The following is a 24,966-nucleotide window of genomic DNA, read 5'->3' as shown; positions in this document are numbered from 1 at the left end:
AAGCCAACTTTTTCACTCTCCTTTTTCACTTTTATCAAGAGGCTCTTTAGTTCCTCTTCACTTTCTGCCATAAGAGTGGTGTCATCTGCATATTTGAGGTTATTGATATTTTTTCCTGGCAATCTTGAGTCCAGCTTGTGCTTCATCCAGCCTGGCATTTCACATGATGAAATCACTGCAGATGGTGATTGCAGCCATGAAATTAAAAGATGCTTACTCCTTGGAAGGAAAATTATGACCAACCTAGACAGCATATTCAAAAGCAGAGACATTACTTTGCCAACAAAGGTCTGTCTAGTCAAGGCTATGGTTTTTCCCGTGGTCGTGTATGGATGTAAGAGTTGGACTACAAAGAAAACTGAGCACAGAAGAATTGATGCTTTTGAACTGTGGTGTTGGAGAAGACTCTTGAGAGTCCCTTGGACTGCAAGGAGATCCAAACAGTCCATCCTAAAGGAGATCAGTCCTGGGTGTTCATTGGAAGGACTGATGTTGAAGCTGAAACTCCAATCCTTTGGCCACCTGATGCGAAGAGCTGACTCATTTGAAAAGACCCTGATGCTGGGAAAGATTGAAGGTGGGAGGAGAAGGGGATGACAGAGGATGAGATAGTTGGATGGCATCACAGACTCAATGGACATGAGTTTAGGTAAACTCTGGGAGTTGGTGATGGACAGGGAGGCCTGGCGTGCTGCGGTTCATGGGGTCTCAGAGAGTCGGACATGACTGAGCGACTGAACTGAAGCTGAAACTACAGAGGACATGGCAGCCCACTCCAGTGTTCTTGCCTGGAGAATCTCATGGGCAGAGGAGCCTGGCGGGCTACAGTTCATGGGGTCACTGAGAGCTGAGCACGACTGAAGCAACTGAGCACACACACACTCTCCAGTGTTGGGGCCCCCAACCCAGCAGGACCCCAAGCAGGAGAAGAGGGGCTTAAAATCTCTGATGTTAAATCAAGCTACACAAGCATTGGATAAGTAAGGTGCCTGTGTCCAGTCTTGCGCAAACGAATGGAAGAGGATAAAAAGGATGTGATGTGGTCCTTTCTCCAAGGAGCTCTTGGAGAGCTGCTTGTTTGCCGGGAGAGCTGAGCTCGCAGGCAGGGAAGTGATACGTGATGTCAGAGGTCAGGAGCTCTGCTTCTCACGAAGGAAAACCTGGAGCAGGAAGTGGAGGGGTGAAGGGCGGATGGGGGTACTGCTGAAGGGTTTACTAGATTCTGGCCTGCATCAAACGTGCTAAAACACTGGGCACAGACCTTCAAAATGGGGCTTAAATGTAGTAGTTGGCTCTTTGTTGTTGGTGTTTAGTAGCTATGTCGTGTCCGACTCTTGGTGACCCAATGGACTGTAGCCCACCAGGCTCCTCTGTTCATGGAATTTTCCAGGCAGGAATACCGAAATGGGTTGCCATTTCCTTCTCTAGGGGATCTTCCTGGCCCAGGGATTGAATCAACGTCTCCTGCATTGGCAGGTGAACTCTTTACCACTGAGCTACCTGGGATGTTCCACTTGACTTTTACACTAACTGACAAAAAAATGGAAGTATAATCCGTTTAAAATAGTCTAAATTAAAAAAAAAATTCAACCACACAACATGTAAAGGAGTGGCTGAAGCTGTGTGCAGAGTTTGGTTCTTTTTTTGTGGCTGAGTAACTGTTTGCAATGAGCAAGCTAATAATTTTCTTTCTTCCTCTGGTTGTTGATTACAATATGGTACTTTCTGGTGAAAACTGATCTCGCTGCACACTTCCGAAGCATGCACTTTCCTCTATGCATATTTTATTTTTAAAAGTTTACATAGAAATTGTTCAGCATTGGGAATTCCCTAGAGGCCCAGGGGTTAGGACTTAGCAGTTTCCTTGCTATGGTCCGGGGGTTCATTCTCTCATCTGGGAACTAAGTTCCCAAAAGTTATGCCAAAAAAAAGTACAAGGTCAAAGTTGTTTTGTCCGCTGGCAAAATATTTATGGCTGTAAATGCATCCCACATTCACACTCCATAGAGGCTCAGAGTATCTTTGAGCCAGCAGACCCTTCAGTGCATGGAGGAATGCCACACAGCATCTATGTCCTGTGGTTAAGATGACTCAGCAGCAGGAATGCTTTTGTCAAGAGTCTGGAAGGTGCAGGCTTGTGGCTATTGATCATTGTTCTCCTCCAAGCTGTGTCGGATCCCATATCCAAAGTATATGACAGATCCTAGTAGGGAGATGAGACAATGAGAAGGAAAAGTAGGCACTCTCCTTGTTTACAAACACCCAATAGGCCTCCTATCATGGCATCTGACACAGTTTAGGGGAGAGGTTGTAGGAAGATGGTTGGGTTTTGTCACTCAAACTGTCTCATTATCCAAGGAAGCCACTTACCAATCACCATCCAGATGCCAAACAGGATCCAGATCCAAGAGGTCTTCTGCATCATCAAGTAAATGTTCACAAAGGTGCTCACCAGTGCGAGGACAGGCAAAGCAGGAATCTGTGGGCAAAGTCAGTTCATCCTTGAACATACTCCTGACGTCTGAAAGGGAGACCCACGTGGGTGGGAAGTATTAGTCACTTAGTCGTGTCTGACTTTTGGGACTCTATGGACTGTAACCTCTTTTCATGGGATTCTCCAAGCAAGAGTACTGGAGTGGATTGCCATTCCCTTCTGTAGATCTTCTCTATTGAACTTGGGTCTCCTGCATTGCAGACAGATTCTTTACTGTCTGAGCCACCAGAGAAGCACACGTGGGTGGTTAGTCCCTCTGGATCTAGATGTATTCAGCTTATAGTCCTGTTCTGTGAGCTTCCAGTTGTGCAGGTCTCGCTTAATGAAGCCAGAGATGATGATGAAGCTGAGAACCAAAATGTTGATGCCCGTGAACACTTTGTAAACCCAGGCTGACTCACCAGTTCCCAGAGCCAGTACGCCTGTGGGAAAGATGTAATATGAGACATCCAAGATAACTAAATCCATAGACAGTTGCCAAGAGCTGAGGGATTGGTGCTGGACAGATGAAACTGTCTGCTCAGTGGGTATGGGATTTCCTTTTAAGGTGATAAAAATGTTTGGAAACTCACTTGATAGGGGTACTCTTTTGCTATTTTGAGTTGGGTGATCTTGCTTACAGATTTGAAACATGCTTGGCCTTGAAATCAAATGTTTTTATTTAAAAATATATTTGGAACTCAATGGAGGTGGTTGCCCAACATTGTGAATATACTAAGTACCACTGAATTGTACACTTTCAGATGGTTAATTTCTTACATGACAATCATCTCACAATATATACATCTACCAAATCATTGCCTGTATACTTTAAATTTGTACAGTGTTGTATTCATATCTCAATAAACCTGGGAAAAATAATAAAATATTTAATTTTGTGCTATGCTAATTTCTCCTCAATTAAAACCACAATTTGGTCTCAATACAGAAGAGACACTAATAGGTCTAAGTAAATGAATCTCAGCCTGGGAATGATTTTGTCCCCTAAGGAACATTTGACAATGTCTCCAGATATTCTGATTTTCACAGTTTAGGGGGTGGGTATCACTGGTATCTAGTGGGTAAATGTCAGAAATGTTACTCAACATCCAACAATGATTTTCTAAAAAAGTTGAAACGCACACCCCTATACCTATGAATGATCCAACCCAAACTGGCAATGATGCCAAGAATGGGAAACAATGGTCTATGTCTTGCCTCTCTTGCTCTCACATCAGAGACCATTCCAGCCCTAACCCCCCACCATTCTGCCACCCAAGCCTTTCCCACCCCAGCTCCCCCTCGACACTCTGCTCTTCCCATTCTTCTCTGACCCCTGACTCACTGGTGATCAGCAGCACCAGGCCCAGGGTAAAAAAGTCTGGGTACGTGGCCAGGAAAGAGGGCATATATGGAGAGAAAGTTTCCTGTAACGCCTGAGAGATGTGGTTCCCAATGAGGCTGTCAAAGGTGTAGCTCCAGGCCTGGGCTACACTGGTGGTGCCTGCAGTGGCAGAAGGAATATTCATTGACAAACATAAGTAGATTCCTAATACGGCCATGGGCTATATTTTTTTTGGGGAAGGGAACCCAAACAAAATACCTAATTGCAAAGAGATTCTTTTCAAGGGTTGGGATGGGAAAACCCAGATGATTCATAAAATTGTGTGTGTGTGTGAGTGCGTGCGCACTCAGTCTTGTCTGATTCATTGCAACCCCATGGATTGTAGCCCTCCAGGCTTCTCTGTCCATGGGATTTCCCAGGCAAGAATACTGGAGTGGGTTGCCATTTGCTAATCCAGGGAATCTTCCCACCCAGGGATGGAACCCATGTCTCGTCTTCTGCATTGGCAGGCAGATTCTTTACCACTGCACCACCTGGAAAGCCTTCACAAAATAGGTCAGCTATTTAATATGCTAGGAGATCAATGTTATGCAAGAAAGTATCACAGGAAATTGGGACCAGGATAACTGGAAAGTGAGACTAGAAATTTTAAAACAAGATATAAGGGAAAATTCTATGAAGGCAGCAGTCGAGCAAAGACTTCGAAATGGTGAAGGGATGAGCCCATGGGACATGCTTCCTTCTCACACACTCCCTACAGTTCCCTGACCCCTGGGGTCTTGGTCCATCATTTAAAGAAAGCAGGATAGAGATGAATAGAATGACATTGTGGGAGTTTCCTGCCACTGTTATCCTCTTTACCCCACAAGGTGGATAACAAGGTTCTCATGAATGAGTGGAGTGAAGAACTAAATCCCGCCTCCTTGTTTTCTGATCTTAAACCCACAACTTCCCCTGATCCACCAATGGCTAAGGACAGTATGAGGTTCCAGCCAGTGATGAAGGCACACAGTTGTCCCACGGTGACGTAGCTGTAGAGATACACAGTACCAAAGCATGGTACCCGGGCCCCAAACTCAGCATAGCAGAGCCCAGACATCACACAAGACAGGCCAGCCACCAAGAAGGAGATGACAGTCGCTGGTCCAGCGACAGACAGGGCCACTGCACCAGTGAGGGTGTACACGCCGGCTCCTGGGGTTCTGCTCACACCCAAGGCCACCAGGTCAAGGGTGTTCAGATGAGCTTCGGGACTCTCAGACTCCTCTATGGGTTCCAGTGGCCGCCTGCCGACCAGCTTCTGAGCAAACTGTCAAACATTCTAATGCAGCATCCTAGACATAGATGCAGAGAAGGCAATGGCACCCCACTCTGGTACCCTTCCCTGGAAAATCCCATGGATGGAGGAGCCTGGTAGGCTGCAGTCCATGGGGTTGCTAAGAGTCAGACACGACTGAGCAACTTCACTTTCACTTTTCACTTTCATGCATTGGAGAAGGAAATGGCAACCCACTCCAGTGTTCTTGCCTGGAGAATCCCAGGGACAGGGGAGCCTGGCGGGCTGCGGTCTATGGGGTCGCACAGAGTTGGACATGGCTGAAGCGACTTAGCAGCAGTAGCAGCAGCAGACATAGATGAGGAGGTTACGCTCTGCAGAGGGTACACCATCACAAAGGCACAAAGCCATCAAGAAGTCATCTGCCCTCAGCCCTGGAGTCCAAGTCCATAGCGCAATGGAGTTGTGAGGGGCAGGTGATAAAAGGACATACGGGGCAAGCTCTCCATCTCCGAGCTTTGGTTTCTACAAACACAAATGAAACTTTTAATACATTTCAAAGTTATTGGAAGTGTAAGAGGATTGAGGGGGGCAAAACATGTTGCATCAAAGAGTGCAACATTACTGAAATGGACACAAACATTTTTAAGAGGGCAAACTTTATGCTCTGTGGTCTGTTACTATCATTTCCTAAATTGCTGCCATAGTAAACAATACAGCCAGCTTCACAGAGTTGTGGGTTGGAGCACATCTGATTGTAATTTAGTATAAATCACCATACAGTCATCTCTGAGGTATAACAATCTGGGGGTCCTCAAGTCCCTTACATCATCCCCGTGTCCACAGAGAAGGAGTCCGCAGATACAGAGGGTCAACAGTATACAGGAGACTGACATCAGTATTTACATCACAAACCCTGGATAAGGGGAATCGTTACTATTTTTTCTTTCTTTCTTTTTTTGAAAGCAAGCAACATAATTTATTAAGTATGCAAAACAACGCACTAAGGCTTTTCCATTTCATCTGCGCATAATAAACGAGTATGGCTATTTTCATTTGTACAAAACTCTCGTATAAGAAACTTACTTAGGTTACAACAAGAACTGAGCAGCCACACGGTGTTTAAAGCTGATTTATTGTTACAGAGGAAGGTTCCCCCCAACCCCACCCCCCCACACAAAGCTAAGCCTGTGATGTTATATATGTACATTCAGAATTTTATTTCAAAACAAAGAACTGTGGCAACAATAATAGAAAAAATCCATTTGGAAATTATTCACAACCTGGTCACTGAGAACTGGGAAACATTCCATGCTGCACCACTGCCAACCTGCTGGTCTGAGGAGTCGGAGCAGAGGTGCGGCTGGAGGACAGTCCCCGGCCATGGCAAAGCCCTGTCCCAAGGCACTGCGAGTTTTGTACCCAAAGCCTCAGCAACCAGAGGGAATAGCGAGAACTTAGAACCCAAATACTGTCATAGGCGAGGGTTTGACTGAAGGGCTTGAAATATGTAAGCACCAAAGAAGCTAAGGGAGATCAAACAACATATGAAGGAGGGATGAAGAGCCCAGTCTCCACCTCTAAAAATACTGGATGATCCTGGAAGTGGCCGTGGGCTGTGGTAAATGTAATCCCTCCATCTCAGCAAACCCTCTGGCCACCCCAGATCTAGAAGCTTATTGTCCCCTTAAGAATGCCCCCCTCTCCCCCACAACGCCCTTCCAGCGCACCCAGGAGGCATCATGTCCTGATCTCACACTCTTTCCTGTCTTCTCCTGCTGTCTGAGTGGAGAGTGAGTCCTCCACTCTCAGTCTCAACATTTAGGGAGTTCTCTCTGTCCTCTCCAACAAGGAAAGGCAGCCAGATGAGACGGAACTCTGAAGTTTCAAAGAAAACCGTTGATGCAGATTCCACCCAGCAGAGGCAGTGTTGTTTACATATACAGGGATGAGTCTGAACACATTATACCCAATAGGGGCCTTAGGAACCTAACAAGATAACCAGCAACTGTTTCGTGACGGTGTACAAATGTTCACGCTCATGTGTGGGCCTTGCCGCACATCCACACAGACTGTCACGTGTGGTCGACAGGAAAGTTCAAGTCCCTCAGGGGGCACCTGACGTAACACCATGTAACGTGGTAACAAGGGTAACTTCACATGGTAAGCTGACATAAACAAGCATGAGATGACCCTCATGTAATAACACACGTCAACCGAATAATAATTGTTCAGGAAAAAAAATCGTCTTCCGGCGCTGAGGTTACAAATTCCAAGTTAGCTATAAACATCTCTAAGTTCTTTCAAAGCTATGGCTTAAAGCAAAGTAAAAATCAACATCTAAAATCCTCTAAACAACAAACTGAAGAAATAATGAACCTCTACCAAGAACCAAGATTTTTGGTTGCTCACTTGGGAGGCTCTCCCACCAGATGGATGATAGGAATATTTTTTTAAAAAAAGTGAGTTCAGTACAGAGAAGGAAGCTGCTTGGTCCAGTGAGGGGAGAGAGGATTTGTAGAAATAACCATCCCTTCTCTGGACTCCATCCAAAATTAGAACCCATAAACCCCTATTAACTACAATGCCCACCCTAGCAATAATCCTAGATTTCAAGTAATACTACATATAATCTTAAATGAAGAAAAAAGCTCCAAAGGAAACCAATAGCTTCTTTATACAGGCACATGATTTTTCTGAGAAAGTTGAGAGTTTTTATCGGGAGGATAGAAATTGTTAAGAGGCAACGTGCAAACTTCACACACCCCATCATGCATCCTCCAATTTTGCATGACCTTTCTCCCTAAATCCTTCCCTTCTTATTGCACCTTAACCTCTTCAGTATAAAATCTTCCACCCTATAACCTGTCCTGAAGCACCTCCCTCTAACCTCAATTTCCTTAGGCTTTCATTATTTGGTAAAATTACTTTATATTAAAAAAATAAATATTTATGCAATAAAACCAGAAGATAAATAAAACTCAAGTTTATTTTCTCAGTAGAGCTGTATGGAAGAGAAGAAGGAGCTCTTATGGAACCCCTCTCTGCCCCCTACTCTTGAGTGTACCTGCTTCCTGGTGAGTCTGCGGTTGGAGGAATGGTACCTTCTAGCCCACTCCCCAAAATGCCCCGAGGCAATTTTAGAACCTAGGGGAGCAGAAGCTGGCCAGGTTGTCACATACCAAGTGGCCAATCCCTCCTGAAATGAAGGCAGGTTTACTTGGTCTCTCCTGAGCTGAAGAGAATGTCCAAGAAATGAAATTTTCAAAAGCCATTGACGACAACGACTAACCCCAGCCTTGGGATCTTCTGAGCGCCCAACGAGTGTGTGGATGAGAAAGGAATGGAGTAGCAGCATTCAGAAATAGTCCTGGGTTACAACCTGATGAGGTCAAGGCTGCTTTTTGTGACGGGAGGGAGGTGGGTAGGAGGCACGTCTTAGGCGTTGGTGTCCCTCGTGGGCTGGATGCTCCATGATGGGGCCTTTCTCACCATGGGTTCCTGTCTGCACCTACCCTTCAAAGGCTCGTGTAATTTCCTCAAAAGTTCTGCCACGGGTCTCAGGAACTTTGAAGAAGGTGAAGACCCAGAAGATAATGAGGAAGATGGTGAAGAAGATGAAAACGTGGGCGCCTAAGTAGAATGAGGCCAAGGGGAAGGTCAGTCCAACCAAAAAGTTGGAGGTCCAGTTGGAACAACCAGCCACTGCCATGGCAGCCGGGCGGGGTCCCTGGCTGAAGAGTTCAGCCACAATAAACCAGGGAATGGGGCCTGGGCCAATTTCAAAGAAGGCTATAAAGACCAGGATGGCCCCAATACAGATACAGTTCATCAAGCTATAATCATTCTTTAGTAACAAAGAAATCATAATGATGATGGAACAAAAAGCCATCCCTCCAAGGCCAATCAGGTGTAGAGTCCTCCTCCCAGCCCTTTCCACCAAGAACAAAGACACCACGGTGAAGATGGTGTTGACCACACCTGTGCCGACAGTGGCATAGACTGGCTCCTGGACACCTGCATCTTTGAAGATTCCTGTCGAGTAGTAGATCACTGCATTGATCCCAGAGAGCTGCTGGGAGAGCTGGAGCATGATGGAGACAATGATGGGTTTCCGGTAGTTGGGGGCACGGAAGAGCTCTGGCACTGTGACTTGCTTCTCCCGCGACATCCGCACACTTTCATCCTTCATCTCCTGGATGTCCTGAGCCACATCCTCGGTGCCCCATAATCTCTGGAGGACCTCCTTTGCCTTCTCCTCCTGCTTTCTGTTAATGAGCAAGAATCTAGGACTTTCAGGGCAAAATGGAAGGGCAGCGCACTGGATGATGGCTGGTATGATGGTGAAGACCAGGAGCAGAGGCCAGAGATCTTTAGTCCCCAAGATGACGTTTAGACCAAAGATCTGGGCCACCAGAATTCCAATAACGATGCCCAGCTGGTTGAGAGTACCAAAGGCGCCCCGCAGGGCAGTAGGTGAGATCTCTTCAATGTACATTGGCACGAATCCTGTGCAGAGTCCGCAGAAGAGGCCAATAACCAGTCGGCCCACGATCAGCATTTCAACCGACTCTGCCATTTTGCAGAATCCCATAAGGCAGCCACCAGCTATGGCCAACAGGTTGACAATAAACATTGAATTGCGCCTGCCAAATCGGTTGACAAAGAGTCCGATGGAGAAGGAACCGATCATACCACCCACGGAGAAGATGGCCACGGACAAGGACCACAGGAATGTGAGGAGCATGCTGGACGGGGGGGTTCCTGACCACTTTTCCAAAGCATAATTGAGAAAGTCCTTTATGATCTCCTCAGGAGCGTTGATGACTCCAGTGTTGTAGCCAAACTGGAAAGAGCCTATGGTAGCAACTGAGATGGTGAAGATCAGAGGTGCGGTGACCTTTGCAGTCCCCATGGCCCTAATTTAATTCTTTTCAAATCTTCGATTAAGATCTAGGAGTGGGACTCCAGAGACCCCTCTTCCAGGCAGCAAAACCTCCAAAATGTCCTTTCTGGGTGGCAAGTTTTCATCCAGGTCCTCAGTCTATTATTTCTATATTAAAGAGTCTAAGAAGAGTCTCACAACCTCTAGACTTGATGCAATTCCCCTCTCCCCACCTCTTCTCACACAAACACAACAGCTCTCAGTTTCTTCTGCTTTCATCGGGAAAATGGGTCTCTTCACCCTCAGGCTGGAGCCAGGCTGACCCTCCTGCGCTCTGGGATTGCAGGGGTCTCTTTGGAAGGATGTGAACTCAACGCCCAGTCTCCCACAGAAGAGGGTGACCCGAGACTTACTGGATCCTTGGAGCAGAGCCTGGAGCACTGGATCAGTCAGGGAGGCTGAGGTTAAGCCAGGCAGGGCTGGAGCTGAGACATCTCCAAGAACTGAAGCAGGGAGTCCTGAGCACAGAAAACAGTCCTCACCCCTGGGCTGTTGGGGTGGAGATGGGGCTGGGTGGGCGGGGAGCAGTGTTACTATCAGCCCTGACTCTTCTGCGGTCAGCGGGGTGGTTCTGAGAGGTTTTTTTTACATGTGGTAAAATACCCATAACACAAAATTGACCACTTTAGCCATTTTTAAGTCTGTAGGTCAGTTGTGTTAAGTACCTCCAAATTTTGTGCAAACTTCAGACGTTTTTCATCTTGCAAAAACATCAGTTCTGTTCCATTCAATAGTAATTCCCATTTCCCATTCACAGTTCCTGGCAATTACCCTTCTACATTCTGTCTCTATGAATCTGACCACTCCAGGTACTTCATTGTAAGTGGAGTCATTCCATATCTCTCCTTTCTTGTCAGGTTTATTTTACCTAGTTAAATGTCCACAAGGTCATCCCTATTGTATCTTGTGTTAGAATTCCCTTTCTTTTTAATGGTAAACAATAGTCTATTGAGGGTACCTACCGTATTGGCTTATACATTCTTGATCAATGGAAAACTTGTGTTGCTCTCATGCTTTAGTTATTGTGAAACATGCTGTGAACAGGAATTTGCACTTATCTCTTCCAGAGTGTGCATTCAATCCTTCTGCTTACATCATCAAAAGTAGAATCACTGAATCAAACAGTTCTAAGATTTTTATCTGCTTGTGATGGAGAAGATGTTCACATATTGAGGTATGGGGACATTGTTTTGACTTATAATACATGATTCAGCCTAAATTTTGTGTAAACAGAACCCTCACAGAATGTCTTCTTTAACTAGTGAGGTAAAGAGCATCTGTTTTGAAGATAAGGATGAGTAACTCCCTCCTCATGGCATGAGTGTCAGCACTCTCTGGGAGATAAGGCTCCCTTCCCAGTCACCAGGGAGCTGCCATCTTGCTGTGTATGAAGTCTTTCTCTTTTGAAACCTTGAAGGAATACACCCTGTCATGTTGATATATATGTCCTTTGCTTGGATGAGGTAGAAGAATGTGCTGGATGACATGCTTCAGCAGAGCAGTTCCTCAGAACTATAGGGACACTGTCTCCCTTGCTGCAGCCCTCAATTTGGCTCAAAGAAAATTCTTTCCTATTTCAGTTATGTACTTTTCATTGATCATTTCTGTGGACACTTGAGATCAAGGACCTTGAAAAATACGAGCTGTAAGACTTGAGATCCCACTCAACCCTGCTACCTCCCAGTCCTCTTACATGACTCGACTCCCCACAGTCTGCACCTGACCTGAGACACCCCAGTGTGGGGACCTTCAAGCTCAGCTATGCCCCAGCTTAACATGTCTGATGTGAATTCAAGCAACACTAACATTGACAAGCACTGCGCTTTGTTGAGTCTTGAACAGTTAATGGGAGAGGATAAAGGGGATGTGACTTGGTCTTCCTGAAGGAGTTATGTTGCTGCGAGAGCCGAGCACAGAGACAGAGAAGTGATACTTGATGTGAGAGGTCAGGAGCTCTGCTCCTCAAGAAGGAAAAGCCAGGAGCAGGAAGTGGAGTGGTGAGGGGGTGATGCTGGTACTGGTAAAGGGTTGACTAGATTCTGACCTCCATGAGATGACCCACATGCTAAAACACTGAGCACAAACCAGCAACATGGGTCTTAAATATAAGTGGTTGACTATTACATTAACTTCTTTAAAAATTGAGGTATAGTTGATTTACATTATTGTCATTTTGTTTTTTAAAGCCAACCCCACGCTCTTCTCGCGAGACTTGTGAGAGTCCATCTTGCGTCTGTCCCTGACAGATTCTTCTGTCAGGGTCACTGGGGCGGGAAGATTGCTGGGTGAACGCTACCTGACAATGCTGTCCCGGGTGGTACTTTCTGCCGCCGCCGCAGCAGCCCCATCTCTGAAGAACGCAGCCCTCCTCCGTCCAGGGGTATTGCAGGCAACAAGGATCTTTCACACAGGGCAGCCAAGTCTTGCCCCTGCACCACCTCTTCCTGAACATGGAGGAAAAGTTCGTTTTGGGCTGATCCCTGAGGAATTCTTTCAGTTCCTTTATCCTAAAACTGGTGTAACAGGACCCTATGTGCTTGGAACTGGGCTTATCTTACGTTTACTCTCCAAAGAAATATACGCGATAACTCCAGAGACCTTCTCTGTCATATCAACAATAGGGTTCCTTGTCTATATAGTTAAAAAACATGGTGCGTCTGTTGGGGAATTTGCTGATAAACTCAATGAGCAAAAAATTGCCCAACTGGAAGAGGTGAAACAGGCGTCCATCAAACAAATCCAGGATGCTATTGATATGGAGAAGTCACAGCAGGCACGGGTTCAAAAGCGCCATTACCTTTTTGATGTTCAAAGGAATAACATTGCTATGGCCTTGGAGGTTACTTACCGGGAACAGCTGCATAGAGTATACAGGGAGGTAAAGAATCGCCTGGACTATCACATCTCTGTGCAGAATTATGATGCGTCAGAAGGAACAAGAGCACATGATAAACTGGGTGGAGAAGCATGTGGTGCAGAGCATCTCTGCACAGCAGGAGAAGGAAACAATCGCCAAGTGCATTGCAGATCTAAAGCTGCTCGCAAAGAAGGCTCAAGCTCAGCCAGTTATGTAAACACATCTATCCCTATTAAGACAGCTAGAAACAGTTGACTGACTAAATGGAAACCAGTCAATGTGATAAAATCTTTCTGTATTGCTATCTACTGAAGTTACAGTTTACCTTTCCTATAAATGAAAAGTTTTGAGTCTGATACAATGAGAGAATTGAAACAATCTATTGGCCAGTAAGATCTTTCTCTAATTCATCTTGCTGTACATTTTGGGTTGTCCTGTGACCACTTTTAAATAAACAGTTTCTTTGAATAAAATTTGGTACCTGGCTAAAAATAGTCAAAATTTTAGTTTAAATTTGTAATTAATTCAGCCATCTTAACAATAAAGTGACAGTTGAAACAAACAAACAAAAAAAATAAAGCCAACCACACAAGACGGAGTGAAGTAGATTAAGCTATTGTGGAGAGTTTTAGTTCTTTTTCCAGCTGCGTAGTATATCATTGTATGTATATACACACACACACATATATAAATATTTATATGACATCTTCTTTATCCATTCATCTGATTTCTTTTTTAAAAATTATTTACTTATATTACTTTTGGCTGCGCTGGGTCTTCTTGTTGCACGTGGGCTTTTTCTAGTTTTAACATGTGGGGACTACTCTCTAGCTGCAGTGAACAAGCTTCTCATTGCAGGGGTTTTTCTTGTTGCAGAGCATGGTTTCTAGCTGCAAGGGCCTCAGTATTTGCAGGATGTGGGTTCAGTAGCTGTGGTTCACAGGCTTAGTTTCCCCATGGCATGTAGGATCTTCCCTGGCTAGGCATCATATATCTGTGTACCCTGCATTGGAAGGTGAATGGACCACCTGGGAAGGCCTATCCATTCATCTGTTGATGGATACTTAGGTTGCTTCCATTTGTTGGCAATTGTGAATAATGCTGCTATGAACATAGAAGGGCATGCATCTTTTCAAATTAGTGTTTTTGTTTTTATTGGATATATACCCAGGAGTGGACTTGCTGGGTCAGATGGTAGTTCTATTTTTAGCTTTTTGAGAAACCTCCATATTGTGTTTTATAGTGTTTGCGCAAATTTACATTCCCAACAAGAGTGTATGAGGGTCCCCATATGTCCAAATCTGCCTTCTGCTCTCCTGGGTTTTGGCTTCATATGTGGTTCTGGAACTAATCCATCTAACCAAGGTATGTCTCAATAACTGGCAAGTAGGTTTATGGTATTGGGTCATTATGTTACCTCCCCATTACAGAGTCAAGAGATCCATGTTAGCAGGATACCGAGATAGGTGGTGGCAAAGTCTTTGGGAATCTTGGTTCCTAGCCCAAGGGTATGTGTAAACAGAAATATACTTAGAAATCTATAAGCCACCATTGCTCAAATAACTGAAGAAACCACAGAAAGAATTGTAGCACAACAGATATACCTAAAACCCTCAGCCAAAGTAGGTTTTAGAGAATAGAATTGCCCTAGATTTTCTACTGGCGAAACAAGAAGACATTATACTATTACTCACATGACTTCTTTGACTTACATTACTACCTCAGAAGACATTGAGACATACATAGAAAAAATTTTCCAAGGGGCAAAATGGTTGCAAAATGTAACACAGACTGACCCTTTCAGTGACCTGATTAGTTGGTTCCCCTTGGGACTAAGCAAATTTTCCACATGGCTTTATAGATGATTATTGTTTTAATATTATTATCCTTTCCCTAGCTATCAAGTTACTCATGACATATATCCCCATCTGCTTAAAGTCTGCTGCCCAACCCACACATACAAATGATTGTACAGGAAACTGAGATGATGGATCAAATGTATAATCTATAAAATGGCTTCCCATGTGGGTCTATGGTAAAGAATCCGCTCGCCAGTCCAGGAGATGTGTGTTTGATCGCTGGGTTGGGAATATCCCCTGGAGAAGGGAACGGCAACCCACTCCAGTGTTCTTGCCTGGAGAATCCCATGGACAGAGGAACCTGGCGGGCTACAGTCCATGTTTCAAAGAGTCAGACACAACTTAGTGAATGTACCCACACCCACACCCACACACATCTATAAAACATTTCTCCATCAGTGTACACGTTTACTGCATTTTAATTAATTTACCCAATTATAAAGTTCTATACATTATGTACTGTTTTAATACAAATACTTTACATAGATACACATTTTATGAATATTAATACTTATATGTATTAATTACATATAAATTGAATGTAAAGATACATATGTATTTACAGATTTAAGTTTCTTTGTTGTGTTTTGCAAATACTGTATTTTTTACTTTTTTACAATTGAAGCTTTGTGGCAACCTTGAGTCATCAGATGATGGTAAGGATTTCTTAGCGATAACATCTTTAAAAATAAGGTCTACACATTGTTTAATTAGACAGTGCTATAGCACACTGAACAGACTACAGTGTAGTATAAAATAGCTTATATGCACTGGAAAAACAAAGAATTGTGTGGCTCTCTTTATTGCCAATTCTCCTTATTGCAGTGGTTTGGAACCAAATCTCCAAGGTATGTCTACATTAACTCTCCACTTTGGGTCATATCATTTAATTGTTACAGAAAGTGCATCATTTTTCCTTGCTAGAGAATTGTCCACATTCTGGTTTTGGCTAATAATGTTTTTGGATGAAACTCTTAAGGTCTTCTACGAACTAGCAGTTGAACTAGAAGCTTGAATACATTCTGATTCAACTTCTCATCAAGACTCTTTCATGGACAGTATTCTGTGTTGCCTGTTACAGCACATTGGGTAGCACTCGATATCTGGTTGTCCCTCAGCAGTAAGGGAAGAACAGCAATCAGGTGATGTCAGCGTCTTCCATCAAAGCTTTACTCAAAAGAATCAGTCTCCATGAACTGCTTTCTAAGCCTGTTATCTCAGAACTTGTAAGATACTGTATGTCCTAATTCTGTTCATCCTTATCTGTTTTTAATCTAATAACTTGTACTCAATATCTTGACCTCCATCCCTCGTTCACTCTACATCAGCTGTTCATTCCCACCAACAGTCCTCTACTTCATTATTACCAATGTCTTCAATGTCCGTAAGCCCAATTTAAACATTAATTCTGCAGCAACACATTTTAATCTTTTCTCTCCAATTTCACTTCCTTTTAGTTCTATGCAACTCTAGCCATTTATCAACCAACCATTACTTCCCACCCACTTCCCTCTCCTCTGGCAAAGTATTTTTTCAATAAAGAACTTTCCCCCATCAACTCTGTTGTGTAACTCTAAGATTATGTGACTGGCTTCCCTGGTGGCTCAGTCAGTTAAGAATCCACCTACAATGCAGGAGACATGAGTTCGATCCCTGGGTCGGGGAAGATTCCTTGGAGAAGGAAATGGCAACCCACTCCAGTATTCTTGCCTGGAAAATTCCATGGACAGAGGAGCCTGGAGGGCTACAGTCCATGGAGTCACAAAGAGTTGGACATGACTTAGGGACCAAACCACCACCACTACATTATAACTCAATAAAGTTGGGGGGGGATAAAAATGACTGTTTTGCTTTATCATTATGAAATGATCCAATTTATCAGTGAGTATTCTCTTTTTCTTAAAGTCTACTTTGTTTGATATTAATATAGCTGCCTTGGCTTTCTACTATTACATTTGCACATTATATCTGTTCCCTTACTGTTGAAAGTGAAGTCTTTCAATCATGTCCGACTCTTTGCGACCCCATGGACTGTAGCCTACCAGGCTCCTCCGTCCATGGGATTTACCGGGCAAGAATACTGGAGTGGATTGCCATTTCCTTCTCCAGGGGATCTTCCCCACCCAGGGATTGAAACTGGGTCTCCCGCATTGTAGGCAGATGCTTTACTGTCTGAGCCACCAGGGAAGTCCCTTACTGTTACTTCCAACCTATTTGTATGCTAGCAAATTTGGAAAACTCAGCAGGACTGGAAAAGGTCAGTTTTCATTCCAATCCCAAGAAAGGCAATGCCAAAGAATGCTCAAACTACCGCACAATTGCACTCATCTCACACGCTAGTAAAGTAATGCTCAAAATTCTTCAAGCCAGGCTTCCTGATGAACCATGAACTTCCTGATGTTCAAGCCTGTTTTAGAAAAGGCAGAGGAACCAGAGATCAAATGGCCAACTTCCGCTGGATCATGGAAAAAGCAAAAGAGTTCCAGAAAAACATCTATTTCTGCTTTATTGACTATGCCAAAGCATTTGTGCGGATCACAATAAACTGTGGAAAATTCTGAAAGAGATGGGAATACCAGACCACCTGATCTGCCTCTTGAGAAATTTGTATGCAGGTCAGGAAGCAACAGTTAGAACTGGACATGGAACAACAGACTGGTTCCAAATAGGAAAAGGAGTACGTCAAGGCTGTATTTAACTTATATGCAGAGTACATCATGAGAAACGCTGGACTGGAAGAAGCACAAGCTGGAATCAAGATTTCTGGGAGAAATATCAATAACCTCAGATATGCAGGTGACACCACCCTTATGGCAGAAAGTGAAGAGGAACTAAAAAGCCTCTTGATGAAAGTGAAAGTGGAGAGTGAAAAATTGGCTTAAAGCTCAACATTCAGAAAACGAAGATCATGGCATCCGGTCCCATCACTTCATGGGAAATAGTTGGGGAAACAGTGTAAACAGTGTCAGACTTTATTTTTTTGGGCTCCAAAATCACTGCAGATGGTGACTGCAGCCATGAAATTAAAAGACGCTTACTCCTTGGAAGGAAAGTTATGACCAATCTAGATAGCATATTGAAAAGCAGAGACATTACTTTGCCAACATAGGTTCGTCTGGTCAAGGCTATGGTTTTTCCTGTGGTCATGTATGGATGTGAGAGTTGGACTGTGAAGAAGGCTGAGCGCCGAAGAATTGATGCTTTTGAACTATGGTGTTGGAGAAGACTCTCGAGAGTCCCTTGAACTGCAAGGGGATCCAACCAGTCCATTCTGAAGGAGATCAGCCCCGGGATTTCTTTGGAAGGAATGATGCTAAAGCTGAAACTCCAGTACTTTGGCCACCTCATGCGAAGAGCTGACTCATTGGAAAAGAGTCTGATGCTGGGAGGGGTTGGGGGCAGGAGGAGAAGGGGACGACAGAAGATGAGATGGCTGGATGGCATCACTGACTCGATGGACGTGAGTCTGGGTGAACTCCAGGAGTTGGTGATGGACAGGAAGGCCTGGTGTGCTGCGATTCATGGGGTCTCAAAGAGTCGGACACGACTGAGCAGCTGAAATGAACTTAATGTAAAGTGTAACTCTAGACAAAATATGTAGTTATGTGTGTTTCCTTTTGAAATTTCAATCTCTGTGTTTTTGCTGGAATTAGGTACAAGAAGGTGCTTCTTATGTGCATGTTAATATTTTATTTCTTCCTCTAGTTGCTGGTTATGTTGTTGTACTTTCTTTGTGAAAAATCATCTTGTTGCTCACTTCTGATGCATGAACTATTCTATATGAATAAAGGGAATGACTCAGTCATGTCCGACTCTTTGCAAACCCATGGACTGTCCATAGAATTCTCCAGGCTAGAATGCTGGAGTGGATAGCCTTTCTCTTCTCCAGGGAATCTTCCCAACCCAGGGGTTGAACCCGGGTCTCCCACATTGCAGGCAGAATCTTTACCAGCTGAGCCACAAGAATACTGTGGAATCCCAAGAATACTGGAATGGGTAGCCTATCCCTTCTCCAGTGGATCTTCCTAGCCCAGGAATCTATATGAATATTATGCTTTAAAAAATTTGCTTACAAATTGTAAAACATCAAAGTCATTTTGTCCACTGGCAAAAATACGCAGCTGTAAATGCCTTCCACCTTCATACTCCATCGAGGCTCAAAGTGTCTCTTGAACCAGCAGATCCTCCATTGTATGGAGTGGTTCCACATAGCATCTCTTTCCTGTGGTTAAGATGCTTCAGGACCTGATATGTTTTTGTCAAGTCTTGGAGGTGGAGGCTGGTGGCTATTGATGGTTGTTCTCTGCCAGGCTGTGTCAGATCCCATATCCAAAGTATATGAGAAATCCTAATAGGAAAATGAGACAGTGAGAAGGAAAAGTAGGTGCTCTCCTCATTTACAGAGGCCCAAGAAGTCTCCTATTAAGACAGTTTGGGGGAGTTCAGCTTGGGTTCAGTCACTCAAGTGGAGTCTTTATCCCAGAAAACCACTTACCAATCACATTCCAGATACCAAACTGGGCCCAGGTCCCAGAGGTCATCTGCATCATCAGGTAAACATTCACAAAGATGCTCACCAGTGGGAGGACAGGCAGAGCAGGGGCCTGTGGGTAGAGTCAGTTAATCTCTCAACATAGCCCAGACATCTGAAAGGGAGACCCTACCCTACCCTACATTCAGTCCAATTCAGGCTGTATGTTCAGTGCCTACTGAGATTGTATATGTAAAGTGCTGAGTGTGGGCCAGGGAAGGGTCCATTTGTTTTAGCAAATTTCCTTCTTCCTTTGTCCAGCAAAGATGTTTAGACCTCAAAGCATGCAGACTTCATTCACTCAAGGTGGACAGTTTGGACATGTAAGGTCACTTACCTTGAAGTAAAGAGCAGTGGGGTCCTGGGGCTGCCTCCAGATGATGACCGTGACCCCAGTGATGAGCAGCAGCAGCAGCACAGCCACTGTTTTGAGCATGGGGTCTCCAGAGAACACACGTCTGGGCCACTGGGCCAGGACCAGGCTCAGGATTATCAGCAGGAGAACTGCAAGGGTCAAGGAGGAGGAGAACAGGCTGGACCCAGAAGACAAAGATGTCAGGATCTTGAGTCCACCCATGAAACTGCTTACATCAGAAAGGGCCATCATATCTCCATGACCCCTCCTTAACTGCCAAAGACACAGAATCCCACCCATCTTGTCAGTTTTGGAGTATGACCAAAGAGAAACCCCAGTGCTCACCAAGCAGGGAGGCACATCCATAGACAATCTGGCCAGATTTCTGGGTGGGGTTGGTGCTGGTAGAAAACCCCAGGCTCTTTAGAATATTTGAGTTTCCTGCTTCAGGTACAGAGTCGAAAGAACTTCCTTCAACTTCGGGCTTCACCTCAGTTTTCTCCTTCTTGCTTAAATTCTAATCTCACTGGTACCTGAATTAGAGGCATTATGGCAGTATTAACAGCAGCCCCTGCTCATCCAACATCACACAGCTTATTCTACATCTGTTCTGCATTAAGCAGAGAAACACATTTAGAAGGTAGCATGAAGGCAGAAGATGATTACAACCCCATTAATCCCCGCAAGTCCAAGGTCCCCAGTCAAGGTGTAGTGGAGTCTCACCTGAGGACAAGCACAGAAAAAGCCACCAGGGAGTAAACAGACAGAGTCCCAATTGACACGAAGTCCACAAGATCCCTGAACTCAAAGAGTAATGCCATGACCCCTAGAAAGAGGGCATGAACGGGTGGGGAGAGAGCGTGAGAAACCACTGGAAACATGCAAGGGAGGGAAGTCAAACAATGAAGTAGTGGGTTTTGTTTATCCACCTGCAAGGTTTCCAGCAGACATGATGGCCATGATGGGAGTACGGGTGCAGGCATGGATCTGGGCAAGGCCCCAGAAAAGGAGCCTGTCTTCTGCCATTGCACAGATCACAGGAGGGGTGGTGAACATGGTACCAAGGCAGCTGGAAGAGGAAATGGGAGCATGTTGGGGATGTGGAGAAGCAGGAGAGACAAGGGCATCTGTTCCCTAGTTTACATGGGGCAAGGTGTCCTTCCCTCTTGTCTCTCAATGCTGAGGGCTGGGATACCTGAGCATCTGACAGTAGATGGGGAGAAAGCCATGATACTGACCTGGATGTAAGAGCACAGAGGGTGCCAACAGCCACGACATATCTGGCAGGGTCCCAGCCAACGTGGAGAAAAGCCTGTGGGACGGGGCTGTCATGATGAATCTGGTAGTAGGGGACCATGAGGGTGAGTGCCACTGAGACACCAAAATATGCCAAAAAGCAGATGAAGAGCGTGATCATGATGCTGATGGGGATGGACCGCTGAGGATTTAGGGCTTCTCCCCCTACAGGATGGGGGAAGTACTGGGTCAGGTAAACACTGGAGTGAAATCACAAAATTACATTCCCTTCTCAATGTTCAAAACCAGGATCACCTTCTCCCAACTCCTAATGCCAAGGGCAGCCAAATTGGCCCCAAACCCCTGATGGAACACACAATAACCATGTTACCTCTAGTGGCAATTAAATCAAAGCCAAGAAATGCGTAGAAACATGTAGCTGCTCCATGGAGAATTCCTTCAAAGTCAAAGGGCACAAACCCTCCAGAACCCAGAGGGGCAAAGCTATGGTGAGAGAAGGGATAAGGAAGAAGTTGGGTAAAGTGAGTTCAGCCACCTCTATTGGGCTTCTCCCTTCATATCACAAGTCCTGGCTCCAGGACCCTGTTATCTGGATCCATCAGCCAAGATCTCTTTAGTCCCCACCATATTCCCAGTTCTGCACCCTCACATGCATTACAATGACCAAGAGAACCCTTCTAACCTAGAGGTGTCAGTGGATCCAGATGTGTTCAACATGTAGTCCTGTTCTGTGAGCTTCCAGTTGTGCAGGTCTCCCTTAATGAAGCCAGAGAGGATGATGAAGCTGAGAACCAAAATGTTGATGCCTGTGAACACTTTGTTAACCAGGGTCAACTCACGAACTCCCAGAACCTGTACTCCTGTGGGCAAGATGGCGTATGAGACATCCAAGGTAGCCAAATCCATAGAAACAGAAAGCAGACTAGTGGTTGCCCGGGGCTGGCGGTTGGTGGTAGTGGACAGATGGAAGTGACTGTTCAGTGGTACAGGGTTTTCTTTTAGCGTGATGAACATGTTTTGGACTATATAGAGGTGATGGTTGCCCAACAGCTAAGTCCCACTGAATTGTACACTTTAAGATGGTTAAATTCTTATGGTGACAATCACCTCACAATATATACATCTACCAAATCATCTCATGTAAACCTTAAATTTATACAGTGTTGTATTTATATTTCAATACAGCTGGGAAAAATAATAAAATGTTTAATTTTATGCTATATTAATTTCCTCTCAATTAAAACACATCTTTGGGGACTTCCCTGATGGCCCAGTGTTTAAGAATCTGCCTTGCAATGCAGGGGATGTGCGTTTGATCCCTAGTCAGGGAGCTAAGATCCCACATGCTGCAGAGCAAGCAAGCCTGTGCCCTTGCACTCTGGAGCCCGAGTGGCACAAGTAGAGAGTCTGTGCACCATATCTAATTTCCATCACGGCCAATTACATAAATAAAAAATTTAAAAGATATTTTTTATAAAATGATAACCTATATTTGGTCTTAATACAGAGAAGAAACTTATAGGTCTAAGTAATTGATCCTCAGTTGGGGTGATTTGTCCACTGTTGACTTTTGGAAATGTCTGGAGACATTCTGATTTTCTCAGAGATGCTACTCAACATCCAACAAGAATCTTTTTTTTTTGTTTAAACCTGAAGTGCACACTTCCACACCTTTGAATGATCCAGCCCAGACTGTCAATAATGCCAAGTGTGGGAAACAATGGTCTATGTCTTGCCTTCCAGTCTTTTGTGTCACACATCCTCCTTTCCAGTCCTAATCCCCTAGCATTCTTCAATCCCAAGCCTTTCCCACCCCCCTCCCCCTTCCACACCTTACTCCCTGCTTCCTATCACTGACCCCTGTCTCACCTGTGACCAGCAGCACCAGGCCCAGGGCAAAAAAATCTGGATACCTGGCCAGGAAGTAAGGCATATTCAGAGAAAGATTCTTGTAACACCTGAGAGATGTGGTTCCCAATCAGGTTGTCAAAGATGTAGCTCCATGCCCTGGCCACACTGGCTGTGGCTGCAGCAACAGAAGAAGGAATATTCATTGACAAGCATAAATCTATTCTTGATATGGTATATTTGGGGGGGGTGGCTCAAACAAAATATTTAATCTCAAAGAGTTTCTTTTCATGGATTGGAGAGGGCAGACCCAGATGATTCACAAAATAGGTCAGCTGTTTAATATGCTATGAGGAGATCAATTTTATAAAAGAAAATATAACAGAAAGTTGGGATCAGGAGAGCTGGAAGATGTGGGTCGAAATTTTAAGTCCAGGTGTAAATAAAATACCATGAAGGCAACAGCTGAGCAAAGACTTCACTAAGGGGAGGGGATGAGCCTGTGGGCCATGCCTCCCTCTCACCCGCTCCCTACAGTTCCCTTTCCTCTGGGTTCTTGGTCCAATTATTTAAGAAAAACAGGATAGACTTAAGTACAATGAAGTTGTGGGATTTTCTTGCCACTATTATCCATTTCACTCCACAAGGTCAAAAACAACGCTCTCATGAATGAGTGAAGACCTGAAACCTACCTCCTACTTTCCTGATCTGAAGCCCCACACTCTCCCCTCAATCCATCACCTCACCAATGACATAGGACAGTATGAGGTTCCAGCCAGTGATGAAGGCACACAGTTGACCCATGGTGACATAGCTGTAGAGATACGCAGTACCAGAGCATGGTACCCGGGCCCCAAACTCAGTAAAGCAGAGACTAGACATCACACAAGACAAGGCGGCCACCAGGAAGAAGACGACAGTTGCTGGTCCAGCTCTCACTTTGGCTAATTCACCAGTCAGGATGTACACACCAGCTCCCAGGGTGCTGCCCACACCCACGGCCACCAGGTCGAGGGTGTTCAGATAAGCTGTGGTTCTCTCAGACTCCTGTCTGGGCTCCAGTGGCCGCTTGTGGATAAGTTTCTGGCCAAATTGGCGAACATACTGACGCAGCATCCTAGACATAATTGAGGTGGCTCCGATCTGCAGAAAACACAAAGCCATCAAGAATGTCCATTGGCTCTTGACCCTGAGAGTATAATTCCTTGGAACAATGGAGTTAAGGGGTGCAGGGGGCAAAATAACACATCAGACAAATTCTTCATCTCTGAGCTATGGTTTCTACAAACATGAATAAAACTTTTAATGTCTTTTGAAATTACTGGAAGTGTATGAGAATTGAGGGAAGCAAAATATGTTGCATCAAAATGTGCCACACTGTTAAACTGGACACTTAAAAATGTTTCAGATGGCAAATTTTGTGCTATGTGTATTTTGCATGTGTGTGTGTGCTCAGTCACTCGTATGTCCGACTCTTTGCAATCCCACATACTGTAGCTTGCCAGGCTCCTCTGCCCATGAGATTTCCAAGGCAAGAATACTGGAGTAGGTTGCCATTTCTTACTCAAGGGGATCTTCTCAACCCCAGGATTGAACCCACATCTCTTGCATCTCCTGCATTGCAGGTGAATTCTTTACCACTGAGTCACCAGGGAAGCCCATTCATATTTTATCATCATTTTAAAAACGCCGCCAATGATATACAATAGAGCCAGCATCACAGAGTTTTTGGGTATAGCAAATCCCATGATAATTTAATATAAATCACCATACAGTCATCTCTGCAGTTACCAAAATTGGAGGATTCTCAAGTCCCTTATATCATTCCCATATCTACAGAGGAGGAACTCTCAGATACAGAGGACAACAGTATACAGGGGCTGTCATCACTATTCACACCATAAACCGTGTATAAGGGAAATCTTTAATATTGTTTGAATATTAAAGAGTCTCAAAATGTCCTGACTTGATCCAACCCCCTAGACCCTACCTCTTCTCACATATACAGTCCCCAGCTTCTGTTTTCAGCTGGAAAACAGGTCTCTCCGCCCTCAGGCTGGAGCCGGACTGAACCCCCTGCACTCTGGGGTTGCAGAAGTCTTTTTGGGAGGATGTGAACTCAGCACCCAGTCTCCTACAGATAGGGGTGACCTGAGACTTACTGGATCCTTGAGGCAGAGCCTGGAGCACTGGGTCAGTGAGGGAGGCTGAGGTGAAGCC

The 24,966-nt window shown here is 44.7% G+C and overlaps 2 protein-coding genes and 1 pseudogene across 2 annotated transcripts; 1 reads left to right on the top strand and 2 right to left on the bottom strand.

Annotated features, from left to right (window-relative positions):
- Positions 1–2,104: 2,104 nt before the first annotated feature.
- On the bottom strand, positions 2,105–23,871 carry LOC133229473 (cationic amino acid transporter 3-like; annotated as a pseudogene).
- Positions 8,163–10,257, bottom strand: LOC133231027 (solute carrier family 2, facilitated glucose transporter member 3-like). The gene has a single exon (XM_061389195.1). It carries the CDS (start codon positions 10,007–10,009, stop codon positions 8,606–8,608), a length of 1,404 nt encoding a protein of 467 aa, XP_061245179.1. The 5' UTR covers positions 10,010–10,257; the 3' UTR covers positions 8,163–8,605.
- Positions 12,259–13,388, top strand: LOC133231026 (ATP synthase F(0) complex subunit B1, mitochondrial-like). The gene is given in 2 exon segments (XM_061389194.1): positions 12,259–12,956; positions 12,958–13,388. Coding segments are annotated over 2 exon segments (771 nt in total). The 5' UTR covers positions 12,259–12,341; the 3' UTR covers positions 13,114–13,388.
- Positions 23,872–24,966: the final 1,095 nt, after the last annotated feature.

This window comes from Bos javanicus, chromosome 18, assembly GCF_032452875.1.
Source record: "Bos javanicus breed banteng chromosome 18, ARS-OSU_banteng_1.0, whole genome shotgun sequence".
NCBI lineage: Eukaryota > Metazoa > Chordata > Mammalia > Artiodactyla > Bovidae > Bos > Bos javanicus.
The sequence above is the reverse complement of the archived record's forward strand: the minus strand, read 5'-3'. Positions and strand labels throughout refer to the sequence as shown.